At 58.4% G+C, this 25,833-nt stretch overlaps 7 protein-coding genes across 7 annotated transcripts; 2 read left to right on the top strand and 5 right to left on the bottom strand.

The window, feature by feature from the left end:
* Positions 1-1,784: 1,784 nt before the first annotated feature.
* Positions 1,785-5,494, top strand: BGZ61DRAFT_530650 (uncharacterized protein; the record flags this gene model as incomplete). Its single annotated transcript, XM_046253586.1, has 3 exons — positions 1,785-2,624; positions 2,776-3,406; positions 3,465-5,494. The coding sequence occupies 3 exons, from the start codon at positions 1,785-1,787 to the stop codon at positions 5,492-5,494; spliced, it is 3,501 nt and encodes a 1,166-aa protein (XP_046107041.1).
* Positions 5,495-6,839: 1,345 nt separating this feature from the next.
* BGZ61DRAFT_530649 (cell differentiation family, Rcd1-like-domain-containing protein) lies at positions 6,840-8,129 on the top strand (the record flags this gene model as incomplete). The annotated part of the gene is made up of 4 exons (XM_046253585.1): positions 6,840-7,227; positions 7,304-7,459; positions 7,516-7,891; positions 7,946-8,129. 4 exons carry the CDS (start codon positions 6,840-6,842, stop codon positions 8,127-8,129), a joined length of 1,104 nt encoding a protein of 367 aa, XP_046107040.1.
* A 685-nt stretch (positions 8,130-8,814) lies between these two features.
* On the bottom strand, positions 8,815-10,078 carry BGZ61DRAFT_386953 (glutathione S-transferase). The gene is made up of 2 exons (XM_046242750.1): positions 9,570-10,078; positions 8,815-9,511 (listed from the first exon to the last, which is right to left on the bottom strand). Exons 1-2 carry the CDS (start codon positions 9,944-9,946, stop codon positions 9,088-9,090), a joined length of 801 nt encoding a protein of 266 aa, XP_046107039.1. The 5' UTR covers positions 9,947-10,078; the 3' UTR covers positions 8,815-9,087.
* Positions 10,079-15,022: 4,944 nt separating this feature from the next.
* Positions 15,023-15,453, bottom strand: BGZ61DRAFT_448186 (uncharacterized protein). The gene has a single exon (XM_046245442.1). The coding sequence runs from the start codon at positions 15,434-15,436 to the stop codon at positions 15,044-15,046; it is 393 nt and encodes a 130-aa protein (XP_046107038.1). The 5' UTR covers positions 15,437-15,453; the 3' UTR covers positions 15,023-15,043.
* Positions 15,454-16,715: 1,262 nt separating this feature from the next.
* On the bottom strand, positions 16,716-17,378 carry BGZ61DRAFT_448184 (uncharacterized protein). Its single transcript, XM_046245441.1, has one exon. It carries the CDS (start codon positions 17,342-17,344, stop codon positions 16,892-16,894), a length of 453 nt encoding a protein of 150 aa, XP_046107037.1. The 5' UTR covers positions 17,345-17,378; the 3' UTR covers positions 16,716-16,891.
* Positions 17,379-18,069: 691 nt separating this feature from the next.
* Positions 18,070-18,908, bottom strand: BGZ61DRAFT_448182 (uncharacterized protein). The gene is made up of 2 exons (XM_046245440.1): positions 18,860-18,908; positions 18,070-18,838 (listed from the first exon to the last, which is right to left on the bottom strand). Exon 2 carries the CDS (start codon positions 18,668-18,670, stop codon positions 18,167-18,169), a length of 504 nt encoding a protein of 167 aa, XP_046107036.1. The 5' UTR covers positions 18,671-18,838; positions 18,860-18,908; the 3' UTR covers positions 18,070-18,166.
* Positions 18,909-23,614: 4,706 nt separating this feature from the next.
* On the bottom strand, positions 23,615-24,778 carry BGZ61DRAFT_476091 (uncharacterized protein; the record flags this gene model as incomplete). Its single annotated transcript, XM_046248768.1, has 4 exons — positions 23,615-24,069; positions 24,268-24,344; positions 24,406-24,539; positions 24,626-24,778. The coding sequence occupies 4 exons, from the start codon at positions 24,776-24,778 to the stop codon at positions 23,615-23,617; spliced, it is 819 nt and encodes a 272-aa protein (XP_046107035.1).
* Positions 24,779-25,833: the final 1,055 nt, after the last annotated feature.

Here is a 25,833-nt window from a genome sequence, read left to right as displayed (position 1 = left end):
GCACGTCCTATGGACAGCCGGTAAGCGGAGCACTATGCAGTACCTGGAGACAATGATGCAGCTCCCTCCGTCTGCGCCCCTTCTCCCCCGTTGAGTCAGGAGGGGCGACGGGAGACGGAGGTGGGAAGACCAAGCCGTCTAAATATGGAGTGATGGGCGATGCCTTATCCAGGCGAGGCAGACTAGGGCGGACATGGACGAATAGCATCAAGATATGCGTCCAGCCAGGCGCCGTCCTCGTCGATGTCGTCGTCGTTGTCCCAAAGCCTGATATGTGCACATTCCGCTTCAGACTGACGCACACGTACGTGCCACACCCGAACTGGCCCGCATGGCATGGACATGGCATTGCATCACATCACACATCACATCAGGGGATCGATCGGTCGTGGGAGGTAGAAGGAAGGCGTCTTTCAGGTTTTGTCGGCATAGTGGCAACATCATGGCAGCATTGAAGGGCTTCGGGAGCAATTAAGCCTCACCGAGTCCAATACCGAGGAAGAAAAGGCGCTTTCATGGGGTCGAATGGGTCATCCCCATCTCCGTGGATCTCTATCCCCAACTCAATAGGTGCCCGATCTTCCCTTGTTTGTCCCCCAGCAGCTCCCCCGTTTCCCAGCCCCTCGACCCTCGTCGGCAAGCCACCAAAATTTGCCCATCTACGAATACCCACTTCTGTATCGCTCACTCGTTCGTTGTCACTGGTGCTACAGAGAAAGTGCTACATCAGGGCTGGATGAAAAAAATAAAATAAAAAGGGGGTCGCGGTCTTGGTGCTGAAGAGGGAGCTCAGAGTGTGGTATTGGTGGGTTTCTCAACACTCTCCTTGTCATGCGTCTTCCCACCAGAGTGCCACAGTTTCCACAAGGCGCTGTGGTACTGTCATCGCTGGCGTCTGGTGGTGGTTGATAGCTCGCAGAACTGGTGAAGGCCCAAGACAGACCGGAAGTAGCCAGGTACCGAGGCGACATATGTGATTACCCGCTAAAGCCAAGGTACCTACCTGGCCTCCTGTCCCGCTAGCGTCCATGCAGGAAGTACCTGGCAGTGAGCTGGGTGGTGTCGTCAGGGGGGCCAAGACGGGGCGCTGGGCACTGGCCGCTGGGCGTACGTAGACGGCCCACGAAGGCCCCGTCACTGAGACATCGGAGGGTGCTACAGCGGGCTCCAGTGGACAACGGGGCACACAGCATGCAAACTAGTAGGCGGTCCAGCGAGGTAGGCGCCGCAAGCTGCAGTCTGGGCGACTCTGTACGCACCACAGGCAGGCTCATCCTGGGCCCTCGCTGCATCCGCCCGCTGGGACCAAGTCACTAAGGTAGGTCGGGCCTTGTACGCAGCAGACCAGACCAGACCAGACCAGACGGTCCAGCAGAGCCCGTTTTCCCGCCCCCCGACTTGCGATGACGGGACAGACTTGGTAATCCTCGACAGCTGGATATTTTTCGGATTTTTCTCCTTTTCTTCCCATCCTTACATCCCATCCTTACATCCCCGTCGTTCAGCCGCCGTCGCAGTCGTCCGTCGTCCGTCCTGCCCTCGCCTCGTCCTGGAACCCCGGGCACACGCTTCCATTTGCAGGCGCCCGCTCCCCCACTCTGCGAAGGACCGCCCGCCCGCCCGCAATTACAGTGCACACGCCAGGCCACAAGCCCAAAACCCAGCGCCCGGTTGCCGGTTGGTAGGTACCGCCGCTGCCCGCAACGACGACGGTGCAGTAACAGACAGTACATTGGCTTGCATTGCGACGTCAACCCGTCGGTTACAGCTCACAAGCACGCGCCATGGGCACGAGAACAGCTGCCGTTGCTGCTGATCTCTCATCTCGAGAGCACCCATCCCGGAGCTTCTCAGCCCGTTCAGCCCGTTCGACCCGTTCAGCCCACTCGTCCCGTTCAGGAAGGCCCCCGCCGCTGGCTGCTCCCGCTACCAACAGCGGTGCTGGTGCCGGCAGTGGAAGCGCTGCGCTACCTCCTCCTCCTCCTCCAGCGCGCTCTCCCTTGTTCCCCCAAGCCGCGACGCTTTCTACCGCGGCCACTGCCTCCGCCGCCCACAACTACGCCGCCCACCACCACAGCCGCCAGCTCTCCTCCTCGCACCCGCACGCCAACGCCAACTCCAACTCCGTCACCAACAACGCCAGCACCAACGGCGCCGCAACCTCCCATCACGGCCCGCATCACCACCGCCGCACCTCGTCCTCCAGCCGCCCCGTCTCCAGCCAGCCCGCGCCCCAAAATGACTACGACACCTCGCACGTAGCCTCCGCCCACTCCTCGAAGCGAAGCTCCAGCAGAGACCGCCCACCGCCCCCGGCAAGGGGCCCCGATCCCTCGCGGCCCCATCGACGAAGCAGCACTCGATCCAACCACCACCACAACCACAATCAACAGCCCGACATGGCGCCCTCGGCCACCGCCTCCCACAATGGCACCGCCAGCGCTGCCGCGTCCCAGCACGGCCATGCAGATGCTCCCGCGCCGCCTCGGGCATCAACGTCCAAGCAGAGCAGGTCGCGTACCATCATCCCCACGCAGTCTGGCAAATGGATCCTGGGCAAGACCATCGGTGCGGGAAGTATGGGCAAGGTCAAGCTTGCCCGCAAGGAGGATGGTAGTGAACAGGTTTGTCTTCATCTCACTGCCCTCTCCGCCCTCTATCCATCATCATCCTTCACCGTCCTCCCGCTCGCCGTCGCTCATTTGTTATCGGCATCTACATCATTGCCTTATCCGCCATCGCTGTGCAGCTTGCTAACTCGCATCCCCTTTGCAGGTTGCCTGCAAAATTATCCCCCGTGGCTCGACCGACGATGGCCACCAGTCACGCGCCGACAAGGAGCGCGCCGACCAGTCCAAGGAGATTCGTACCGCACGCGAGGCCGCCATCGTGTCCCTCCTAAGCCACCCCAACATCTGCGGCATGCGCGATGTCGTCCGCACCAATCACCACTGGTACATGCTGTTCGAATATGTAAATGGCGGCCAGATGCTCGACTACATTATTTCTCACGGCAAGCTCAAGGAGAAGCAAGCCCGCAAGTTTAGTCGTCAAATCGCGAGCGCCCTTGACTACTGCCACCGAAACAGTATCGTTCACCGAGACCTCAAGATTGAAAACATCCTCATTAGCAAGACGGGTGATATCAAGATAATCGACTTTGGCCTGAGTAACCTGTTTGCTCCCCGCAGCCACCTCAAGACCTTCTGTGGCAGCTTGTACTTTGCCGCTCCCGAGCTCTTACAGGCGAGGGCCTACACGGGCCCAGAGGTGGACGTTTGGAGCTTCGGTATCGTTCTCTACGTCCTTGTCTGCGGCAAAGTCCCTTTTGACGACCAGAGCATGCCCGCGCTCCATGCCAAGATCAAGAGAGGTCTTGTAGATTATCCCGGGTGGCTCTCGAGTGGTAAGCCTACGCCAAGCCCCTACCCCTCATTAAACAGCCCGTGCTAACCAAGCTCCAGAGTGTAAGCATCTGTTGTCTCGGATGCTCGTCACAGACCCGAAACAGCGAGCTACCATGCAGGAGGTCTTGAATCATCCGTGGATGATCAAGGGCTTTAATGGCCCCCCCGAAAACCACCTCCCCACCCGCGAGCCTTTGACAACGCCATTAGAGGCAGAGGTCATCCATGCCATGCAGGGTTTCAATTTTGGCGCTCCGGAAGCAATCAACGCGCAGCTCACCAAGACAATCGAGTCGGAAGAGTATCACCGTGCCGTCAAGATGTACCAGCGGGAAAAGGAAACCCCCCCGCCCACCAAGGATGCCGAGAAGAGGAGACCATTTGGTTTCGACTTCTACAAGAGGAGAAACTCGGGCACCAGCCGGGATACCTTGACCGGTCCCAGTACCGATGCTCTGCAGTTGGGCAATGATCCGATGAATGCTTTCAGCCCTCTCCTGTCCATCTACTACTTAGTAAAGGAGAAGCAAGATCGAGATCATGCGGAGATGTTCCCGCAAGCTCCCAACAGTACTCGCGAGAAAGAAAGGGAGAAGGAGAAGGAACGGGAGAAGGAGCGCGAGCGTGAGCGTGAGCGTGAGCGTGAAAAGGCCAAGGAGCCAGAGATGCTGCCCGATATCACACCTCCTCAGGAGGCCCACACCAATGCCACGGCCTACGAGATGCCGGGTGAGAAGCCAACCGGGGGACGATCGAGACCTCGCGCCCGCACTCATGGGGAAGACGATATGCCTGAGATTCCCAAGCAGGTGCCAGCACCTCCACCAGATCCCAAAGTTGAAATGCTTCAGAAGAAGGAGGGTACTGCCGCCGGTCTTCTGCGACGCTTCAGCACCCGCAAACGCAGGGAACCTGAGCGGCTGGATAAGGACCGGTCTCATCCTCCTGTGGTGCAGGTTCATTCGCCGGCTGAGCCATCCCCGCTGGCGCCCCGAAAGAGTTTCAGCATCCGTCGCGGTCGTCGTGAGCGAGAGGAGCAAATCGATACCCGTTTCCGCTCAGGCAGCAGCCAGCCACAGCATAGCGAACTACTTAGTCCTCCCATGTCTGCTGGCGGCGGCCAGGGTTCCCGGCGGACAGGCGGCCTGGGCCGATCTACGAGTGTCAACTCGGCCGAGATGAGGCGCCGCGACAATGCCAGGTTCGCCAAGGATCCTCCACCAACCAGCGGCTCTGACCAATCTGTACTCAATAATGACGACAGCTTGAGTGCCCATCGAGCCCATGGACACTCGCGGTCAGTCAGCATGAGGGATAAGTCGATTGGCCACGCCCGACGCGAGAGCATCCAACGGCGTCGCTTGAAGAGGGAGGCAGCCCAAGAAGCCAATGTGCCGGAGGAGACTGACCAAGAACTGGAGCAGAGCGGAGTCTCTACAGACCGTCTTGATGAAACTGAACTGGCCAAGCCGGTGTATCTCAAGGGCCTCTTCAGCGTGTCGACAACGTCTGGCAAGTCTGTGCCGGCAATCCGAACCGACATCAAGCGTGTGCTTCGACAGCTGAACGTAGACTACACGGAGATCAGGGGAGGATTCAGCTGCCGCCATGCGCCCAGCATCGACTTGAACAAGGTGCAGGACCTGCCTGGTAGTCCTGGGCCAACATCTGGGCACCGACGACGCTTCAGCTTCGGCGGTCTCAGGCGAGGTGAAGACCGTGACGAGTTCCGAGACTCGGAGCGTCCCCCTACCACGCCGCGGACCCCGGGTCGGTCTGACCGAGACCGATCTGACCGGGATCGATCTGACAGGGACCGATCTGACCGAGACCGCAGCTACTCTAATTCGGAAACTTCGTTGAACAGCATCTCGGACAGGAATAATGGACAGTCAAGGAGAGTGCCAGGAGAAACGAGCACCCACGTGCAGAGCGACCTCGGCGGAAGCATGGTACTAGAGTTTGAGATCTTCATTGTCAAGGTGCCTCTACTCTCGTTGCACGGAATCCAGTTCAAGCGAATGACGGGCAACACTTGGCAATACAAGAGCATGGCGGATCAGATCCTCCGTGAGGTGAGGCTGTAGAGGTCTCATAGCGAGCAGGACAGCGATGGTGATTGCCATCCATGAGAGGAAGACAGCATAGCGGAGATGGCGCAGGCATTTGGGATAGGTACATGGCGCAAGTCGTGGTGCGAGATCTCGGTTGACATTGCTGGTTTGAGAGCGATTGCAGATCAAGAGCCAGAAGCATGGCATTGTTTGTATAGGAGATGCGTGAATGGGAGGATGCGATGGGGTTTTACTATCGGCAGACATATGGACAGTCGTGGAGGAGCACATATAGTAGTAATGACAGATAGGGAGGGGTGCGAAGGCGTAGCAGACTAAGGGGACGTGTAATTGAAGGAGACTTTACGTTGGCTCACGTACTTTATTCGAGAATCAAATGTTTAGTTGTGATGCGGAATGTTTAAGCATCGCGTTGGGTACGAGGTGACTTGTGGTGATGTGAGATGGACGTCATAGATTCAACGGGATTGATTCAAGACAAGGCTGAGGAAGAAGCAAATATACCCGTTGACGGTCAGGGGTTGTTGAAGTGAGGCTGGTGCCGGGGACGACGACGACGTGGCTGAAGCATGTGTGTCTGGGCTTCAGGCTGGAGCTTGGCTCAGAGCAGCACACCTAAAGCAACGTTCAGGGCCCGAGGAGAGACACGAGTGACCTCTCCCCACGCCCGAGTGCAAGTAGCCCGGCACGCAATCGACAGCAGCCGGGGTACCTAGGTCGGGTCCGAGCGCCAAGTCCCGCAGGCCATGCGCCATCGACAGCAGCCCAATGCACCAATGCACCAATGCACCGTTTGGCCTTTGGCCTTTGGCCTTTGGCCTTTGCGGTCCTTCCTTCCAGAACCTGGGCTCGCCGAGGGTGCACGCCGCAGCCAATGGCGGGCCGGCAGCCAATCCAAGTGGCCCCAAGTCGCAACCACCACAGCACACCAAACCTCGACTCTTCTCAACTGCCACAATCCCATCCCCGTCCGTTCTCGCCATCCGCCCCAACGCCGCGGCTGCTTGTCGACGCTCCTCGCAAACGCACACGCAAACGCACTTCCGCCGCGAGCCCTCTCCGGAATCTCTCTCCGTCCATCCTTCCCTTGGAGCCCTGCGCCTGCGCCTGCGCCCACGCTTTGCCTTTCTCCGACAGGCCCGTTTCCGAAATCTCTCGCCGTCTCTTCCCCATCTGCCGGGACCTTGGCTGCCGCATACGCTCGTCGCCCACTGTCCCTCTCCCTCCACGGCCGACCGACCGCCAACAACCGATCTTTGCGCACGGAATCACGTCTCGCACGGTTCCCCTGCGCGGCTTCTCCCTCGCATCTCCACCTCACGCACACCACCTCCCTCCGCAAGACGCACCGCCCAAGATGATGCCCGCGGCGCACGTCTACGGACACCACCAGTTCACGCCCCAGGGCGCTGACCAGCCGTGGATGCACCAGCAGTCCGCCGCCCACCATCCCCATGCGCAACAACAGCAACAGGCCGCCGCAGCCGCCGCCGCCGCCTCCGTGGTCCAGCAGCAGCAGCACTTCAGCCGCCTCGCCGCTGGCGGCCACTCGTCCGTCGGCGGCGGCCAGATCCCCACCCACGCCCAGGATGCCGCCCACGACAACGTCTCCGAGGACAACCGCCGCACCATGGCCTATATTGCCGATCTGCTCAACGAGAACACCCGCGAGGCCGCTCTCCTCGAGCTGAGCAAGAAGCGCGAGCAGGTTCCCGAGCTGGCCCTCATCCTGTGGCATTCCTTCGGTGCGTGTCCTCCCGCCCTTGTCTACAAGATATACATGAATTCAAGAATCCAAGAATGCGAACTGACTGATTGCAGGCGTCATGACCTCTCTGCTCCAGGAGATCATCTCCGTCTACACCCTCCTCAACCCTTCGCAGCTAACCGCCGCTGCTTCCAACCGCGTCTGCAACGCCCTCGCCCTCCTCCAGTGCGTGGCATCCCACAACGACACCAGAACCCTGTTCCTCAACGGTACGTCCATCACACCCTCCAACCCTCATAAACATCCTCAACTTACAATTCCCCAGCGCACATTCCCCTCTTCCTCTACCCCTTCCTTAACACCACCTCCAAGTCTCGACCTTTCGAATACCTCCGTCTCACTAGCTTGGGTGTTATCGGCGCCCTCGTTAAGAATGATTCTTCCGAGGTCATCAACTTCCTCCTCACAACCGAGATCATCCCTCTCTGCCTGCGCATCATGGAGACGGGCTCGGAACTTAGTAAGACCGTGGCCATCTTCATCGTCCAGAAGATCCTCCTCGATGATAACGGCCTCAACTATATCTGCGCTACCTACGAGCGCTTCTACGCCGTCGGCACTGTCCTCAGCAACATGGTTGCTCAGCTCGTTGAGTCCCAGACGGCTCGCCTCCTCAAACACGTTGTTCGGTGCTTCCTTCGGTAAGCGCTAAAGTCTTGACACACTCTGATAAGAAACTAATCATCATCTACCAGCCTGAGTGATAACGCCCGAGCCCGCGAAGCGCTCCGCCAATGTCTCCCCGAACCCCTCCGAGATGCCACCTTTTCTTCCGTCCTTCGAGATGATGCCGCCACCAAGCGGTGTCTGGCTCAGTTGCTCATTAACCTCTCCGACAACGTGGTGGATCCCGGCTCGACTGGCGTCTCCAACATGTAAGGCGGAGCGAGAGAAGTGGGAGAGTATCTCCCAATTGTGACAATACCCCTTGTGCATTGATATCGGCGATTCATGGAGAATGGGTGGATATGTTTTCATGGTATTCTGGGAAAAGCAAAGGAAGCGGATTCAAAAGCATTCTGCATCGTCGATACCCGCAACCCCTCCGGCTCGTTGCATCGAAAGGGGCCCCTAGCCAGCAACGGCTACCGGGCTCGCCCCTTTCAAACATTCGTCTTCGTTGACGGCTCTGGGCTTGCATTTTGTTTCGTGTATCTCGGAGCTGGGCCCAGGACTCGTGTCCTACTGTTGCAGAGCGACAGGGCCCTGCGCATTATTTCTCCCTTACTCTTTTTATTATCTAGTGACCAGGTCTTATTCTATCTGGGCTCGCCAATTCTAGGAGGGTTTGAAATGGGATTGGTGGACACGATTTATGGAGGACGAGGGATGGTAGCGTGGCCGCGTTTGGCGCAAGGGCTAGGTGGCTAGGTGGCTAGCTGGGGGGGGGTCAAGATAGACAGATGATATAGAGGAACATTTCCTCCATGCCATGTTGTGGAATAGGTACCGGGGGGTGTTTTGGGCGTTGGATCGGGGAGGTTTGCATCAGTCACGGTGTTTGATTAGGTCTTGTAGTGTTTATAGGTAGGCCAAGAAAGAAAGTACATGTCAATAGCTTGGGCCGGCGTTGGGCATTGCGTTTGTAGTGATTGCATCAAGTTGCGTTGTATCTTTGTGGCAGTTCGGTCCTATGGTAAGATGGTGTTTGCGTCCTGCAGTCTTTGGTTTGGCATTCTGAGGTCGGTATCAAATATCACAATTCAACCCACTTCTTGTTGTGTTGTTGTCATCAATAGTATTAACTTGATAGCCCGCGCATTTCCCGTTTTTGAACCTCGGTCCCATTATCTCATTGATCCTTCACTTTTCATGCGTCCAAATTTCACTCTCCCACTTACGGAGAGGCATACTTGTATCCGTACTGCTCCTTGGCTGCATCTACAAGCTTCTTCAGCTCAGCCCTGCTACTCTTGGTCTTGTCGTCGATCTCATCCAGAGCCGTGGCCCGCTTGGGGTCCGCGTCGGGCACGTTGAGCCCGCGGAGCACGGCCGGGCGAGCCAGCACGCGCTCCAGCCAGGCGCGGATGCTGGGGAACTGGTCCAGCGACACGCTCAGGCGCTCGATGCCGTTGACCCAGCCCAGCAGCGCGATGTCGGCGATGGAGTAGCGGCCGCGGCCGGCGCCCACGACGTAGTCCCGGTCGCGCAGGCGGGCGTCCAGGATGCCGTACAGGCGCTCTGTCTCGCCGACGTAGCGCTGGATGCCGTAGGGGATCTTCTCCTTCGCAAACATGGCGAAGTGGCCGGCCTGGCCTTGCCTGCGGGGGACTATCAGTATATCTCCAGCGTTAGAGTGTATCGGGAATGCGGGCATACATAGGTCCTAGGCCGCCGTGCTGCCAGCCAATCCACGACTCGGCGCGCGTGTAGTCGTCCTCGTCGACGGCAAACGAGAACTTGTTCTCGGGGTCATACTTGCGCGACAGGTATCCGAGGATGGCGTTTCCCTCAAACACGGCGAGGTCGTTGTTGTCGTGGTCCACAATGGCCGGGATGCGGCCGTTGGGGTTGATGGCGGTAAACCAGGGCTCCTTCTGGATGTTCTGCCCGATGTTGATGCCCTGCCATGTGTACTCGAGGCCGTACGCCTCCTTGAGCTCCTCGAGGAGGATGCTGGCCTTGAAGCCGTTGGGCGTGCTCCAGGTGAGGAGCTCGATGCCCTTTTTGGCGATGAGACCAGTGGGACGGGACATGGTGTCTCTGTGGTTTTGGCGACTGGACGTCACTGAGGATTTACAGATGGAGGTGATGGCGATGAAATTGACGTGGTCAATGGAGCGAAACGAGCAGACTGGGAGTTAATTATGTGGAGTATACAGAGTCCGCGACAATGCTGCCGCATCCGTCCCTTATATCTCCAACGCAAACCCTCGGTCCTCCCTTGCTTAATGACGATATCAACTAATGCTAGACGAGCTGGTTGCGCCATGCCGACATCCGCAGCGGGGTCCCGATTGCATCGTGGAAAGTCGTCCAATGGCGAATCAAGTGTACCATCACCTCGCCGTTTCGCGCCGAGAATCCAAAGCAACGCTCGCAACTTTGCGTTTTCGGAATAGGCGTTCGGCAAAATCGTTCCTGATTCCTAAGCAGACAGATGGTCGTGGAAGCGAAGATTGATTGATTAGATAATCGACTGGCCTTACAAAGACTCGGCGGATGGAATGATGAGATAAGCAGGCTTCGATAACGGATGGGTTGTCTGGGGTTGAATTAGCTGAGAGACATATGAACCAAAGGGGGCAGATACCGGCAACTCAACTCAAACCTGGGATCGAATGTTCCGACGATAATCAATTACCCTGCAGCGCCCCGTCCCGATCCAAGGGGATCCTAGCAGGCCGGCACGGGACTGAAGTAAGAGACGTCTGGCGTTTTGGACAAGCTGTGCGGAGTACTTACAGAACTTGGTATTCCCGCGTAAAGGATTTTAGCATAATTAAGTCCAGGGTAGCTGAGTGGCTTGGAATGTCTGATATGCATTGCTCCCGGGATCGACGGTCTGGCGTGGGGGCCGTTGGTTTCAGAGGATTGAAAACTTTTGGCGCTTCGTAACTGCAGATAGATGGGATGATGATTGAGGCGGAGTCTTGGGCTTGGGAGACTGAAGGGGGGTGCGGGATTGGAGGCTGGACACAAGGCAGCACGATGGCCTCGTTTCTGGATAGTCGCGCAGAATCCCTGGTAGGACTTCTTTTCGAGTTGCACACCAAAGCTGCAACACCAACAGCAGCAGGGGGTGAATGACTGAACCCCGACTCCACCCTCATTGCCGGCCTCTACCCCTTCAGTTCTCATTTACATGGTGAGAAATAAGGACTATAGCAACGCCCGTTAAAGCGGGCTATCAAATTTCCAGTCGACGAACCATGAGACTCCAAAGCCGGCCCCCAAACCAACCCAGGCCGACCCGTGACAGCACACCCGTCAGGTCTAAAAAGAGAGCGGCATTCGTAATCGACTCCTAAGCACCGTCGCATCGTCGCCGTCACCGCCGCGGCGGGCAGATTACCAATCTCTCCATATTTAGGGCAACATGAAAGCTACCCTGGACATGCGGTGGCATGGCACAGTCAGAACCAAAAAAACTACGTCAGCAAGGCCCGGCAGCGCTGGGATGATGGAGAAAGGGCCAGCGATTGGGTTCTGACTCAAAACGGTCAAGTTGGGATCCCCGCAGCCGGCGGGCATGTTGGGGAAAGACAGGAGTTGGCGAGGGGAGACAAGCAGCATGACAAACGCTCGCCTTCACACCCTTGGCCTTCTGGGATGGGCACACTGGGGCAATGTGACGTTTCGAAGGGCGTGATGCAGTCATCCCAAACCACAAGCGCGCACGTTGACAACTCCGCGGTATCTCCCCTCCGTTATCTCCTTGTAAACTCCAGCCGTGGGCCGTGGAGCGGACCCAATCGCCCGCTGTCCCAGGGCACCGGACCCGCGATGGCGCTACAGAGATCTTCACATGTAATGGCCAGCCTGGGAGCGGCCGCGCATCCCATAACTTGGCCCTCCGGTGACATGCGGATGGTCGCTCTGTGCCTGCTTGCGTTGGGTTGTCGCGGCTTAGACGTTAAACTTCACGAGCAAGAGGGGGGCAGCGGTGACCTATCGGGCCCCGGGCGGTAGGCTCGGATTTGGGAGCAACTAGATGACTCTAAATCCGTGTTCACGGGGCGGATCTTTTGTTGTCGTGGCTTTGATCCGAAGGACACCGGTTGTTAAGCTACCACTAGGCTACGGCACCGGAAGGCCGGTTAGTACCGTGTCTCTTACTCGACGGCGCGGCGCCGGGGAGAGAGGAGAGCTAATTAGGGTTGAGCCACAAAGGTCAACGGTGCCGGTAGCCATTTGGAAATCAGTTTGGTTGGGTTGTCGTTGATAGTGCTCCCCCCTGGCGCCCTGCGGCTTGGGGATCATTGTCGATCATCCAGCGGGACGGCGTTGAAATGCTCCAATTCCGGAGTCTTAGTGGCATACACGCCCATCCTTCGCAGTAGCAAACCCGTAGTGTCGATGTTACTATGTCTTGGCAGCACACTGCGGACTTGTTAATGCTCAACTCCGGCATCGTGGGAAAGATGACGACGTCGATGACGAAAGGGGGTGCAGGCAACGGGTAACTAGGGTTTCGAAACCAAAGATAGACCAGGCGGGAGTGAATTGAGACACGGGGTGTGAGTCTTTACACCGGAAGGGACGGGATGGCTGTGAAGAGAACACGACGCCAAAGGGCGCAATAGCAACCAAGACGACTCAAGTGATTTGGAATCCACGACGGTTGATGACATTGCAGAAAGCATGCCAAGTAACTACAGCGACAACCTGTACGAATGCGAAGCGAAATGCAATAGTCGGTCAATTCCGACGACGAGAAGGGAGCGGAATGACAAAACGCCACGAACGGCGACGACGCAGGGTCCCTTTGTTTGATTGCCGCCATGCGACCACCCTGCCACGATGGGTGGTGGCGGACAACGGAGTCATTGGCGAGGGCGGGAGCGTTGTCGTTTCTGCGGAATTGTTCACGAAGCCATCGAGAAGCAGGGGCGTTTGCAGGAGCAAATGGGGAACCAGCGTAGGGGGCGAGAGATAGAGCCGCCAAGACGAAAAGAGAGAGTAGTCAAGCATGACTGGATGTCAACATCACGGGTTGGCCGAAGACCACCGACACCCAACACGGACGAAGAGTCAGGATTGGGAAGCCCTTGGCACGCCTTGGGAACAATGGCACCCAAGAAAAGCCGGTTTTGTGGTTGTGCGAATAACATCACGGGTTTCAGGAGAGGAGGAGGAGGAGGGGCGTGGGGAAGAGAGTGGGAGCCTGGGGAAGCGGAGGAATGGGACAGAGGACGGATAGAGGCAGTTGCAGAGCTAGCAGAGAACAAGCAACCCATCGGCAGGGGCTCGGCGATATTTGGATTTTGGGTGCGACGAGGCGGGAGAGTTGGGATGGGATGGCGGGCTAGAGGGCTGAAGGGCTGGAACGTGCATGGAGGGACGGAGTAGTAGGGGTTGAGTACCGGCCGGTAAGGCGTGGAGTCGGTACGTAAGGAAGGAAGGTTAGGCGGGCGTCAAGTCGGGAGGCGTCAAGTCGGTAGACAAGATGGTTGGTACGATGACAGGTACGGAGTAGGTAGATTGGTAAGATACGTAGAGGATGGATGGATGGATGGGGAAAAAGGCACCTCATCATCGAGGGCAAACAGTGGTAGCGAGTCCGTCAGGCTGGGTTGATGGCGTCGCATTTGCGGCCTTTGCGGCGTGTGCGGCATGCGGCATGCAGCGCTGTGGCCTTGTGGCCTTGTGGCCTTGTGCGCCCTTGGAGAGACTGAGGTGACTGGTAACTTGGGTACGTACCGCCTTGCTGGGGGCCAGTCGAGTCGTCCTCCGCCTTTTCGCCATACATTCACAGCGTCGCCCACGTTGAAAGGGCGGTCGATGGCACCCCGGCCACTTGGGAAGATGTGGGGCACAGGGTGGCTTGGGGCTTGGGAGAGCGGGGGCTTCTCTGGTGCGCATGGGGGCGATGGGCGATGGATGGAGGGGGAGACGACTCAGACAAGGGAGGGGGCGATGCGATGCGGCCTATGGAACGTTGTCTTTTCTCCCGTCTCCAGCCTCAGTTCATCTGCAAGCCGCCGTTGAGTGGTGGCTCGGCCGGGAGTGGCGGAGCATCATGCTGCTTGCTGCTGCTGCCGCTACTGCGTGCGTCGGACCCCCGCTGGCCACGCACTGGGGATCCGATCATTCTGCGGTTGCTTGCTCGATGCGGACATGGGGACATGAGAAACATGGCCGGTGATGTCAGTAGCTTCTGATTTTAAATGGCTGCCTGTTGGTGTTGATGCAGCTCGAGAAGCAGAATGACGCCTCTGTCGCAGCCACCATCCATTCCCTATTCCCAACATGTGCACATGTCCGGGAATACGCAGCGTGCACTACGTAGTACAGACACTGACACCAAGGCGGCCGACGGGCTGTTGTTGTCTGCTAGCTAGTGACTTTGTTTCCGAATGTCTTGAGCCGCAGTCGCAATGTCTCACCATAATCACTGCGACAGCCGCAGCCGCGAGCCCGGGCTAGGCCGTTCCCGGTGATATCCTGCGCCCGGTTTAGGGAGAGGGCCATCCCATTTGCCATTTCCGATATGCCATCTGTCCAACTATCGAACGCCCAGAAACTCCTCTCCCCCAGGGGCCCCCCCAGCTGCAGAGCAGGTTGTTAACCCATGGTACGGGCGCTGCGATGAACAGAAACAGCACAGGGCGGTGCGGCACGGCACTTCTGTACCCCGTAACTTACTGCGCGCACACACACGCACATATTCGCACGCACAACGCATCATTTGGCCCAAGCTCCCCCAGCCGCGCGCACTCCCCTATTCCCGTTCGCTTGCGTCGCCGATGGGGCCTAGGATGGGAAACCGACATGCATGCACAGGCAGCTTGATGTGCGGCCGGATGGGATTTACCTGGCACTGACCTTGGCACTGACCGACCTGGCCTGGCCTTGACCTGGGCAGGGGGCCAACCAGGGCCCACATCTCATCTTGTTCCCGTTCAGCCCTACGAGGTACGTACCCTTTGCGAGCCACACGCCCTCCCCTGTCGCGGCCATCACTGGAACCCAAGCCTGCACCCGCCCGCCAAGTTCTCCACCCGCTGCCAAGCCACACCCCCGGCCCAAGCCACACCCCCGTCCCTCCTCGGATCGTCGACGATTTTCACCATCTCGTCCAAGCTTCATCCACTCTCATCCGCCCTCATGCCTCATGCTCATGTTCACGCTCACGCCTCACGCCTTGTTCTCCTCCACCCTGTCCTGTCTCCCGACCCGCGGCGGCCGGCTCTTGCTCGCCAGAGCAGTCGACTGGCCCACACGCGGCATCCACCAACTGCCTCGTTCGGGAATGACCTGGCCCTGTCGCCTGCAGACCGGGGTTGGGCTTGCGTGCTGCATGCAACGACCTTCCAGCTCCTGTACCACCTACCGCCCGCCGTCCATACAGACTGCAGCGTGCCGGAGTCCCTCGACGCCGCGACAGCAGCACCCACCCAACCGCGGCCGCAGGGCCTGGTGGGTGTCCCGGACACGCCGAAGGCTGCTGCTAGACTCACCGCTAGGAACAGCCCATTCTGCTGCAGCCCTACAGCCTTGAGTGCCGACTCTGGCGGTGCCATGGCCCCCCCCCCTCCCCGCATCGGTCACAGAGACAGTCATTGACCGGGACGGACATGGAGCCGGCAGTAGCAGCACCTCCCGCCTCCTTTCCGTCTGTATCAGGAAATGGCGGGATCTACGTGTTCGACAAGGCACCTCGAGGCAGCTCCCAAGCTCCATAGCTCATCGGCCAGGCCTGTCAACCTTGTCCACTACGTTACGGCGCGGCGGCGCGCTTGACCCCATTTCACCCGTCATCGATGACTTCACACGCGTTTCTGCATCGCCAAGCTGCAGCCCTGCCTGTGCCACCAGGACCTTTTGCTTCAGCTTTGGGTTCAGTTCGCCGCTATTACCATCGCGTCCACCGACAATGCTTTGAATATTGTTACTGTCACCGCTGCACTCCTCGTTGGCGTCAATGCTTGGGATCTGCATACACATGGTACCTCGTATCAAGCGTCTTTCCGCACACTCGCTTCAGATCACCAGATGGGACTACGGTGGTGCAGGCAATCGGGGAGGGGTGTACGGCTTCACGTGATCGCCTGAGCGGGTCCCAAGTCGAATCCGGAATTTAGCCCACATTCTTTCTTACTCATGCCACTCGCATTCGCATGCAACCCATCCAAGCCCCTGGAGTCACAGACAGTTCAACGTCCACCCCTCTTTGACTTGACCTTCTGTTTTGAGTTCTGCCCCCATGAATGCTATGACTGGTTCACACGGCTGGGCGGGGAGATTTGAGGCTGGCATCGTTATTGAGGCCTTGATAACATCTAGACGCTATTGCTCCATCTGGACTCATTGCGCGACGGGTTCCCTCTGAGGTGGGTTCAAACAACTTGCTAGCTGGCCGGGAGGATGCGAGATGCAAAGGAGCTCGGGAAATTTGTAAGCCTTCGATCAACCGGGTGCAATTTGTCACGGCAGGGTTCGCAACTTGGTTCTGTTCCATAGGGCCAAGGAGACGACGGTACACAACCGAGGAGCCACAGCACAGCCGGAGAACTTCGACCACGACTTAGTACCCAGTTAGTCCCATTCTTCGAAGTGAAAGGGAAGTCGCGTGTCCACAGGGCGTCTGTATGTAACATTGCCCAGCACCTTTGCTGGCAGGGACCGGGGTGCATCCCAAGAAGAGGTGCTTTGGAATCTCGCCTATGGATACCATTTTTGCGATACACAACGTCCGTCCACCCTTAGCACCAGGCGGCCGACAGCAAACGGGGTGGGTAACCGGGGCCGAGGAAAGTTCCCGGGCCATTGATCGGCGCGGCCAGACCATCAAATCCTAAAAATTGACATTGTCTCGACCCATTGTCAAGCCGCGAGGCAGTACTATGTACAGGACGACAGCACGACAGAAGAAAAGTCTCCGATTCCTCAAGGACTTGCATCCCAGGCTCGTGATGCCATGCTTGAGGCCACACGCCCCCTTCTGCCCAGAAGCAATTATCAACCGGCAAGTCGTCTCATTCCCACGCTGCTGGGGCGTGTTTGCTCCAAATCTCGGCTGGTCCCCTACGACACGCCTGGATCAGTGACTGTCCACGACAAACCGACCCAGTGGCTGAGAGCGTGAGAACCTTAAACGCCGTCCCCCCTTCTTCCCGGGACACCCAAGTTTTAGACCATGGAGATGGCTCAAATAGGCATTTGCTCGAATACTCCACTCGGCTGGGCTGAGCAAGCGGCTTCTTGGGTCGCCACCCCCTCCTGTAGGCTCCCCTGTCATGGTCAACCAGTGGCCGGCGGATTGTCACTGTCACCAGAGAGGAGCTCTGGCGGCCGTTGCCAAGCTCCCCCTCCTTGACAGTACCTGCAGACTCGCTTGGTGGGCCTTGGCGTCCAGAGGTCCTGCTTCCGCGCTTGTTGGCGGAATGTTCTCTTACATTGAGGCTGTTATTGTGTGCTGTATGCTGCATGCATGAAGAACGGCAGCGGCCAGGCCGAAGATTCGTGTTTTATTGATGTTATTGTTTACCACTGCCAGCTACGGTGTTGTTGGCGATGTGTCTGCTGTCCATTTATCCGCCCCGCATCAGATGGCCGTATCATGGCACCTTGGCCCGTTGGGCTTCTCATCTGATCTACGTGGTCAACGCTTGGGCGAGCGGTTGCCGACCAGTCACGGAGGAGAAGTGCAAAGTCCGGGAGTTGTCGGAAGACACGGCACTGGAGAAGCTGCGCGACATGACACCTGGGGGCCGACCCTCTGCCATAGCAGACGATTTATGGTGTTTGAGGAGCCATGATGATTTACTACTACGTACTCTACGTACTGGTTAGATGCCTGCTGGGGCCGGCAAGCAAGCCTAGCTTCTGAGGTCGTAGCGGTTTGGTAGGTAGCCAGATTGCCCACGTTCCCGAGGACCTGGACTCGCTGGGTGGCAGGGACCCGGCGGCCGCCCGCCCGCCGTGCCTTTGGCCCCCAAAGATCTTTTGTCGGGCTGCCAGAGGTGCTAGGCAGGGAAGCTCGACTTTGGAGCACCGCGATTGGCCCGCTCGGAGCTTGAGCTTGGAATCAGGGCGGCTGGGGGTGGACGAGCTTAGTGCTGCACCCGCGGATGACACACCCAGAAACGGGGGGGGGGGGGAAATCACCGGGGGGGCCTCATAGGGCTGGAGTGATGACCCAGATGACGGGGATCAATGCAGCGGCCGTGCTTGGAGCGATAAGCACGCAAAATTGGTCGAGAGTGGCACGGCGGAGAGATGCTGCGCTCCGCCGAGCGAGGGAGAGGACGTCACGATGAGCTGGTTGGTTCTTGGTTGATGCGGGACAATTGACAAAGTGCGTGCGACACTGCGACACTGCGACCCCCTCTGTCCTCTGTACCCCGGCCGCGTAGCCGTGATGGGAGGACATTTGAAATACCAAAAGATGGTGTCGATTCCCCATGGAAATGGAGAAAGGGAGGCTTTGCCCAACGGTGCCACGTACGGCCTCGTCCAGGAGTCCCTATGCCGGCGTCAGGGGAAGCGGGCGGCAGCCTGGGAACGGCGAGGAACGATTGGGCAGAGCTTCGACGTGGAGGCCGCAAGGTACAGTTGATTTGCCCTACAAGAATGGTACATGACTGCCCAGCTAGGCGCGGGAAGGGCAGTCGGGGGGGTGAAAGGGCTGAACAAGCGGTTCGGGGTCCCCCCCATCTGGTCTCGATTGATATGACCGCATTGGGGAAGCTCAAACGTCTTGACCGTCGTTGGGGGCCGCGAAAGTCCCCAGTATCAGGGGGGCGAGGTGTCATAATTGCGCCTCAAATTTCGAGAGAGCCAGTGAGTGGATGAGGTCCTACTGGACGCGCGCATATGCAGCCCTGGAAAATGCAAGCAAAGGAAAAGTGCCTCCCCGACGAGATGGAGGGATGGGAGGGGGCCGCTGTGTGTTCGGTGACGACGACGACGACGACGACGACGACGACGACGACGACGACGACAACGATTTGAGGGGCTCGGATGATGGAGCAATTCCTACGGGGTTCAGGTCTGTTACTTCGCGCACGACCGAGTGAGAGCCAGCAAGGTGTAGGGCAGTTGTGTGTTCTAGCGTTGTGATGTGAGGGGAAGGACCAGGGTTACACATTATGGCGATGCACAAGTGTCAAAGCAAATGAGCTGCGGGTTTGACCTTGTGGTAATTTTTTGAGTGTTTTTTTTTCTTTTCTTTTTCTTTTTGCCCTCTCTTTTCGCTTCCGTCGTCTCCTTCTCTGGGATTCCTTTTTTCCCTGCTTCTCGAAAACGGTGGTCCCGGTGGTCTGGGGTGTAAGGCTGAGTGCAATTAGCCGGGGCCCTGGATTGGGTCGCTGTAGGGGGGAACGGGGACGGGGACGGATGGATTGATGGAGATGACGGCGCGTTGGGGGAACCGTTTTGTGCCAGAACGCTGAAGAAAGGCTCGGGCCAGCAAGAAGCGACGAATTCCGTCCCGTCAGGGATGAAGGATGTCATTTTCACCCGACATCCGACGGGCCGTGTCGCTCGTCCATATTGGATTGATTAATTGATTAGGCCATTGATCCATTAAGTTAACCCATTAATCCATTAGGCTATCAATCCACCCGCCAGCCAGTGCGTCAAGTCCCGGTAGCCGTAGCGTGGGCGGTGCCAGCAGCCCTGGAACAAGACGAGACGGAGCCGGGACGAGCAAGTTGGAAACGCTCGCCACAAGCCCGCCCGCGGCCCGTGCCAGCTATTGGGCTCTCGCGCTGGGGCCAGGGGACGGACGCTTTCCACGCTTGTTCCTCTGTAACTACTTAACTAGCAAGAGGTGGGAGCGGAAAAGTCGCCTGATTTTCCACTCGCGACACTTGTGGGGGAGCTGGCGATTGGCCCGCCGGAGAAATGAGAGGGGATTTGGGGCCATTTGGGGCGCCAGGGGGGGAAAGGAGGAGCATTGAGGCGTAGCGGGTTTTTTCTATGTGTGTCCCCCCCTTCCATCCTTCCAACCGTCCGACGGAGCAGCCTCCGCCGACTACGCACGCAAGTCGATAGGGATTCGACCTCCCGGTGCGGGGACCGGCGCGAACAGTAAAATCCGGGCGGATTGGGCGAGATGGGGCGGAATGCGCATCGGCCTGCGGACGCATTAGGCGAAATAGACGAGGCGACTAAGTTAATCAGGACGAGCATGCGTCTTGGTGCTGCTGGTGTTGGCGCGTGCTTTGTGCTGGTGTTGGTGTTGGTGCTGGCGCTCCTCTATTTTGTGAGGCTCCAGTTGTAAGTTGGATCATCCAGCACCTTCTGCCCCTCCGCCTGTTGGATCATCGTGCAGCCTGCCTGCCTGCCTGCCTGCTTGCCAACATAGCCAGTGGCATCATTCCCTGATTGGGGAATCCATTGCGAGCTGGAACGGCAGTTACAGAGTCACGCAATGTTCAATACGGGGGCGGATGACTCAGACATGGGCCGGGCCGCGCAAGACAAGAGACGGACACGAACAGAGTCCTACGGAGGTAGGAACGTAGTATGATACACCGCGTACTCCGTACATGGCGGGCGGCGCAGATTGATACACGCATTTCCGGATTTCGTCGACGTTCGCCCACACCCCAGGGGAGCCAATCCTCCGCGTGACAGCACTCTATCACATCTGCCATGCCATTGCTATCCAAGGACGGGTAGCTGCATCCGGAAAATCTTGGAACCCCCCTGCCCTCTGGGTACGGGACCCCTGATGCTGGGAAACCCGCCGGCGGGCCTGGGGTTCAAAGGAAGAAGAAAAAAAATAAGAGACATGTTAAAAATTATTATGGAACCCCTCCTTTTGCCTAGCTTTGCCTTCTGAATGCTTGTTAATCGGAGTGCTTGTTAATCCAAACGAACGCGCAACTCCGGGATATGTCATAACACCCGCCGTCGGGTCGCCGACCCGAGAGTGGGTGTGCGGGCGTTCGGGCGGGGAGGGGGAGGGGGATGATGGATGGATGGATGGATGAATGAATGGAAATTGAGGCCCAAGCAAAAAAAAAAAAAAAAAAAAAAAATGTGTAGATCCGAATCCTGGAATCGAGTCAGAGTCCGATTGCTGGGACAACCCCCAGACGCAAAGCAAGAGCCCTGGCTTGAGATTTTCTTACTTTGTCTGGGGGCAGGGGACAGGGCACAATGGCAAGTAACAAACGGATCCGCGGCGGAAAAAATGATCGACGAACGTCGAGACCGCGTCAATGGAGAAGAGCAAGCAATATCAGCGCATGATAGAGGCCCTTCCTCTGGCGAGAAGGGCCCATCCTACAAGGCGCAAAACTCACACCCCAAGACGGCCCGAGCTTGCATCTGTGCAGTTTGTATCCGTAAGGCATACTACGTACTACCGCCAACTTCACTATTCACCGTTTGACACGGGACGCCGACGGATCATCCATCTCCCCCCCCCCTTACCCTTTCCCCCCCCACTTCTTGGGTCGGTCCCCTTGGAGGGCTCGGAGATTTTTAATCCTCGCAGAAATGCAACTCGCCTGGGCCGTTAGTCCAAACCTTGAGCGACGACGCAACCCGTAGCCCGGGGAAGGTCGGCAAAACGAACAACGACAAGCAGCAACGAACAACAAGTGGCTGGATGCGCTGCAACACCGGCCGCAGCAGGGAACTCTAAAGCAGGCGATGATGGACACCCCCTCCTCGAAGAGCGGAGAGGTCGGGTTGTCGATATTAAATAAGTTTTTCTGATAATCAAACCTCCAACGGGTTGTTCTGTTAGCACAAAGAACGGGAACCCAAGAAAGAAGAAGAAGGGCGGTTGAAACGTTGCGACAGGCTGCGCGAGGGCCCCCATGCTCCGCTTGCTGCGCTACGACGCTGTGCGGCTGGTGGTCGAATCGGCGTCGACATGGGGGCCTGCCAACCATGCAGACAGGGGCGAGAACGGGGGGGAGGGGGGTCACAGGGGGGAAGATTTGCGCGCGTGTGCTGCGCTGTCGACAATCCCTCGGACTCGGGCCAATGGCGAGCCGGCGATGCGCATCTGGCGCTTTGTAAGTCGGTTTATTTTTGTCGGGACCTTACAAAGCGCGCACGGGCTGGGGGGGGGGGGGGGAAGAAGAAGAAGTTGGAGGAGCCTCCCCATGCCTCCCTCGTCATCCATGGCCCTGCCAGAACCCATTCGCCTTCCCACGGTCACTCCTACGGTCACACACACACCCTCGGACTCCAACCCTCGCACTTTTGATGAGGCCCAAAAGGCCCATAAGGCCCATCGCGCATTCTCTTTGGCGCGTCTCCAGCCTGCGAAGGAAGCCTGCCATGCCGTCCGTGACTGGCCGGTGGGCCACAGTCAAACTGGGATCATCAACCAGGGGGGGGAGGGGGTTTGGCATGCCAGCAACTCCGCCTTTTGCTTAGCCAAACGAAGCCAACCTGCGTGGCGGGCGGCGGGCGGGCGTGCCCTGCCATGTGGTTTTGGACGGGCATGGGGGATGGGGATGCCAACGGTGAACCCCTTCCCGTAGGCTGTTGGCTGTTGGCTGTTGGCTGGAGGGAGCAGTAAGGCAGCAGGTCGTAGCACAGATACAGGATGTGCGTCAGGACCCGGTTCCAGGTCCCCGGTGCCCATACGCACACACTCACGCTCCCACACCCACGGCAACCGTCTCGGATGAGATGAGATGAGATGGGGACGGGATGCATGGGATGAAGATGTTTAGTGCTTTGCGTTGCTTGCTTTGCTTTCTCTGCCCAAATGTCGTCGACAGTGGACGAGCCACCCGCTGTCGTCGGCCCTCCTTAGCTTGACACCTAACCTCTATGCACTCTGAGTCTTGGTGGCTTTCATCTCGAGTTGTCTCTCTTGTCGCTCGAAGCTACATCCCGGCAGGCTGAGCGCCCCAACACCGCCAATGCCCCCTTTCACCTCGCATGGAATTCCCCTAAATGCTTCCGCGCTACCGCGGCACTGAGCCACGCGGTAGCCCAACGTTCCGATCACCGATGGGGATCCCCGAAGCCAGCTGCCAGCACTGGCGGTGCGAAAAGGCGGGACGGATCTTCTGGAGCCGTGCAAGGCGGTGCTCAAGTGTCATCGCGAGTGATTGATTAGGCCTTCTGATTCGAGCTCCAGCGGATGATGTGCATGGGAGGACATCGCAGCGGCCCTCCGTCAGTTTCTACTGGTGGTTGGGAATCGTCCCGCCCCGACTCTTTGCCACTTCACTCGCTAGTCGCAACGATGAGAAATCAATCCTAATTGTATCCTATTCGCGGGATGGCGTCAGCCAGATGCCTACCCTTTGCGGAGCTAGGCCTTGTGCGGGCGGACTTCAAGGACCCTTTGTTCCAAAGAATATGCCGGAGTTTGGAGAGTCTTGCTCGACTGCCTGTAGATACTAGGGGACAAGGCCGCACCGACCAGGAGCCGGGCGCTGGGACCCGGCCCCGAGGGGGATAAACAACAGGCCCGGGGATACGCCCCCGTTGCATCACCCCACTGCCGCCAGTGGAAGATTCCAAATGAACAATGGGGGTTTAACTCTTGCTCCGCAGTGACTCTGGCGCATTGACTTTTATTCCCTTGGATGAACCGTTGTCGCCCTGTCACTAGGTGGATGGGATCGGCCGCTCCATCTTGTGGTGTTGTGAGAGCCAGGTCAAGTCAAGGCGCAGCGTCGTCGGTGGTTCTGTATCCCAACGGCTGCTCCTAGCGAATCAATCGAGGATCCAAGTCGCTGATTCGCTTTAATTCACTACGTATGCTAGAACTAGCAGGCAATGGCAGGCCAAGGGGGCCAAACGGCCATGAGGATGAGCCATGCGGATGGCGCTGAAGCCGTGGTGCCTGAGCCATCCCGTGTGGTTGGGTGGGTGTGAATGGAAACTCTGGAACGACAGGGGTCCAGAGAGCCAAGTCGAGTGAGGAGAAGCATCATGCCCCTTGGGGTCGGTGTCATTGAGCGTTTGGGCTGGGAGGAGAGGCAGGCGCCAGCGGTTGGACAGAGTGCAGTGCGTGCTGGCCGTGGTGGTGCTCTGATGCAGTGATGGCTCTTGGAGGGGATGACGATGCTGTCGTCACACAGCCCTACGACGGCGCCAGACGCAGATGATCGGCCCGGCCATGGGCCCCCGGGAGGGCGGACTTTGGGGACAGAGCTTGGTTGGTTCGAGGCGTGAGAGGTGGTGTCGGGGGTTAGGTTGCGCTGCTGGGACGTTTTGGAACCTTGGGACGGACAATGGTTTGGGGAATTGGGATGGGGGAGGAATGGCAATGGGGACCTTGGGACGGGCGTTTGGAAGGGGGGGCGTGGGAGTTGCCGCTAATAGTGAATGGGCGTCTGTTCAGCGGAAGGCGTAGTCTAGTGCGGAGCAAAAGCTGTGGTGGTGATGCCAAAAAAGAATCTGGGCTAAATTTGCCCACATTCCCGCGCTACTGAGGCTCGGGGTTCCACTTTGTACCCCTCCACTGGGCTTGGAGGAAGCAGGAAGAGGCACACGCTATGGCTTGGGATGGCTTGGGATGGTATGGCTTGGGATGGGCCGTGGCCTGGGAACCTACCTGGCCCTGGGGACCAAGCCCGGTTCGCTGTAGGTCTTGGACTCGGTTTGGGTCTTATTTGGGTGCTTTGTGGTGGCAGGGCTGGCGGGCCATGGTCTCTCGTCGAGGTTGGCCGGCTTCGAGGTTGGCTTCATCTGTTTGTTGGTGGCACTGGCGCTGTGCCCTGGAAGATGTCCTATTACAGGATCCGGGACAGACAATACAGCAATACTGGACGTACGTTGCGCTGTGCTGCACGGCGTTCCATCCTGTGTGCTCCATCTACTTGGTCCTGGTGGAGACGCGGCGACCTGATTCTAGTTCTATTGACGGCAGCGCCCAGCCCAAGCCCGAGAAGCAGTGGCAGCAGTTGCATTAGTAGCAGCAATGCCATCCTCCGCCATTCCACCACCGCCTCCGCCCAATCGTTCTCCCCACCAGTGATGTTACGTGATGGTACGGTACAAGTTTCCTCGCAGCAATCGTACCGTACCGTACGTACTGCAACTCAAATGCCCATCCAAAGTCGCCAGCCAATGTCTCTGGCGTGCGTTACGCAGTCCTGTGTGTACCAGCGCCTGTTCGTGGTTGTCGGTGTCTGGTTTGGTATCTTTGCCTCTGCCACACCTCCATCAGGCCTGCACCCCCCCTCCCTGTCCTACGACAATCATGCTCCGCTCCGCTTCTTCTGGGCTGCAGATTTGGATTGACGAGGCCAGACCGGCGGCGCGCTACTCGCACACTCAACTCGCACCTGCAGGCAGGCAGACTGGTAGGCAACCGGCCTTCCGGGGCAGATAGACACGGACACGGAGGGACACGGGGTCGGCGGCAGGCGAGTCGGCGAGCACATTTGTCAACCACGTCAATGGGACGTGAAGTGCACCGTTCGGTCTTCTCCATTGTAGCATCGCAGCCGCAGAGCCACATGCTCCAGCGGCCTGCGTTCGCCTCCTCCCCAAGGAGCCCGATGGCAACAGCGCTAGCAAGCGATGGCGACTGGAAACAAACCGAGACGGGCCAGGCCCAGGCCAGGCGAAGGTTATCGCTGCATGGCGCCCGTACAGAGGAAATGCAAATCACGGGGATTTCTGGGGGCCGCCGTCTTCGCAGGTAATTGGGGAGAATGGCAGACTAGGTCCGTAGGTCGGTCGCAGGCTCAGTGTCCTTGGTCCCCGTGATGAGCGGAGGGTGAAGGGTGAAGGGCGATGGGGCACTGGGGCAATGCGGCGTCAATGATTGATGGGCGGGCAGCCCTGTGAGGCCGGCGCCAGGCCCAGGGCCCAGGGCTCTTAGCAGTGAGTGGGCACTGGGCTGGAGGCTGCAGGCAGTAGAAGGCAGTAGTCTGGACGTGGGCGCTGTGGGCGCTGTGGGCTTGGCCTGCAGGATGGTTGAGGGTGGAGAGGCAAGAGGATGGCGGATGGATCATGGAGGGTGCCCCCTTCCCAC

The sequence above is a fragment of the Ilyonectria robusta genome (genome assembly GCF_021365365.1).
Source record: "Ilyonectria robusta strain PMI_751 chromosome Unknown BGZ61scaffold_6, whole genome shotgun sequence".
Lineage (NCBI taxonomy): Eukaryota > Fungi > Ascomycota > Sordariomycetes > Hypocreales > Nectriaceae > Ilyonectria > Ilyonectria robusta.
Note: the sequence above shows the minus strand (reverse complement) of the source record. Positions and strands in the feature narration are given on the sequence as shown.

Excerpts from the sequence above, each read along its gene's own strand:
- BGZ61DRAFT_448186 (XM_046245442.1), bottom strand. The coding sequence starts at position 15,436 with ATGGCACCGCCAGAGTCGGCACTCAAGGCTGTAGGGCTGCAGCAGAAT.
- BGZ61DRAFT_448182 (XM_046245440.1), bottom strand. The coding sequence starts at position 18,670 with ATGACACCTCGCCCCCCTGATACTGGGGACTTTCGCGGCCCCCAACGA.
- BGZ61DRAFT_448184 (XM_046245441.1), bottom strand. The coding sequence starts at position 17,344 with ATGCAGCATACAGCACACAATAACAGCCTCAATGTAAGAGAACATTCC.
- BGZ61DRAFT_386953 (XM_046242750.1), bottom strand. The coding sequence starts at position 9,946 with ATGTCCCGTCCCACTGGTCTCATCGCCAAAAAGGGCATCGAGCTCCTC. Across the intron at positions 9,512-9,569 it reads CACGGCGGCCTAGGACCTAT|GCAAGGCCAGGCCGGCCACT; the intron begins GTATGCCCGCAT and ends AGTCCCCCGCAG.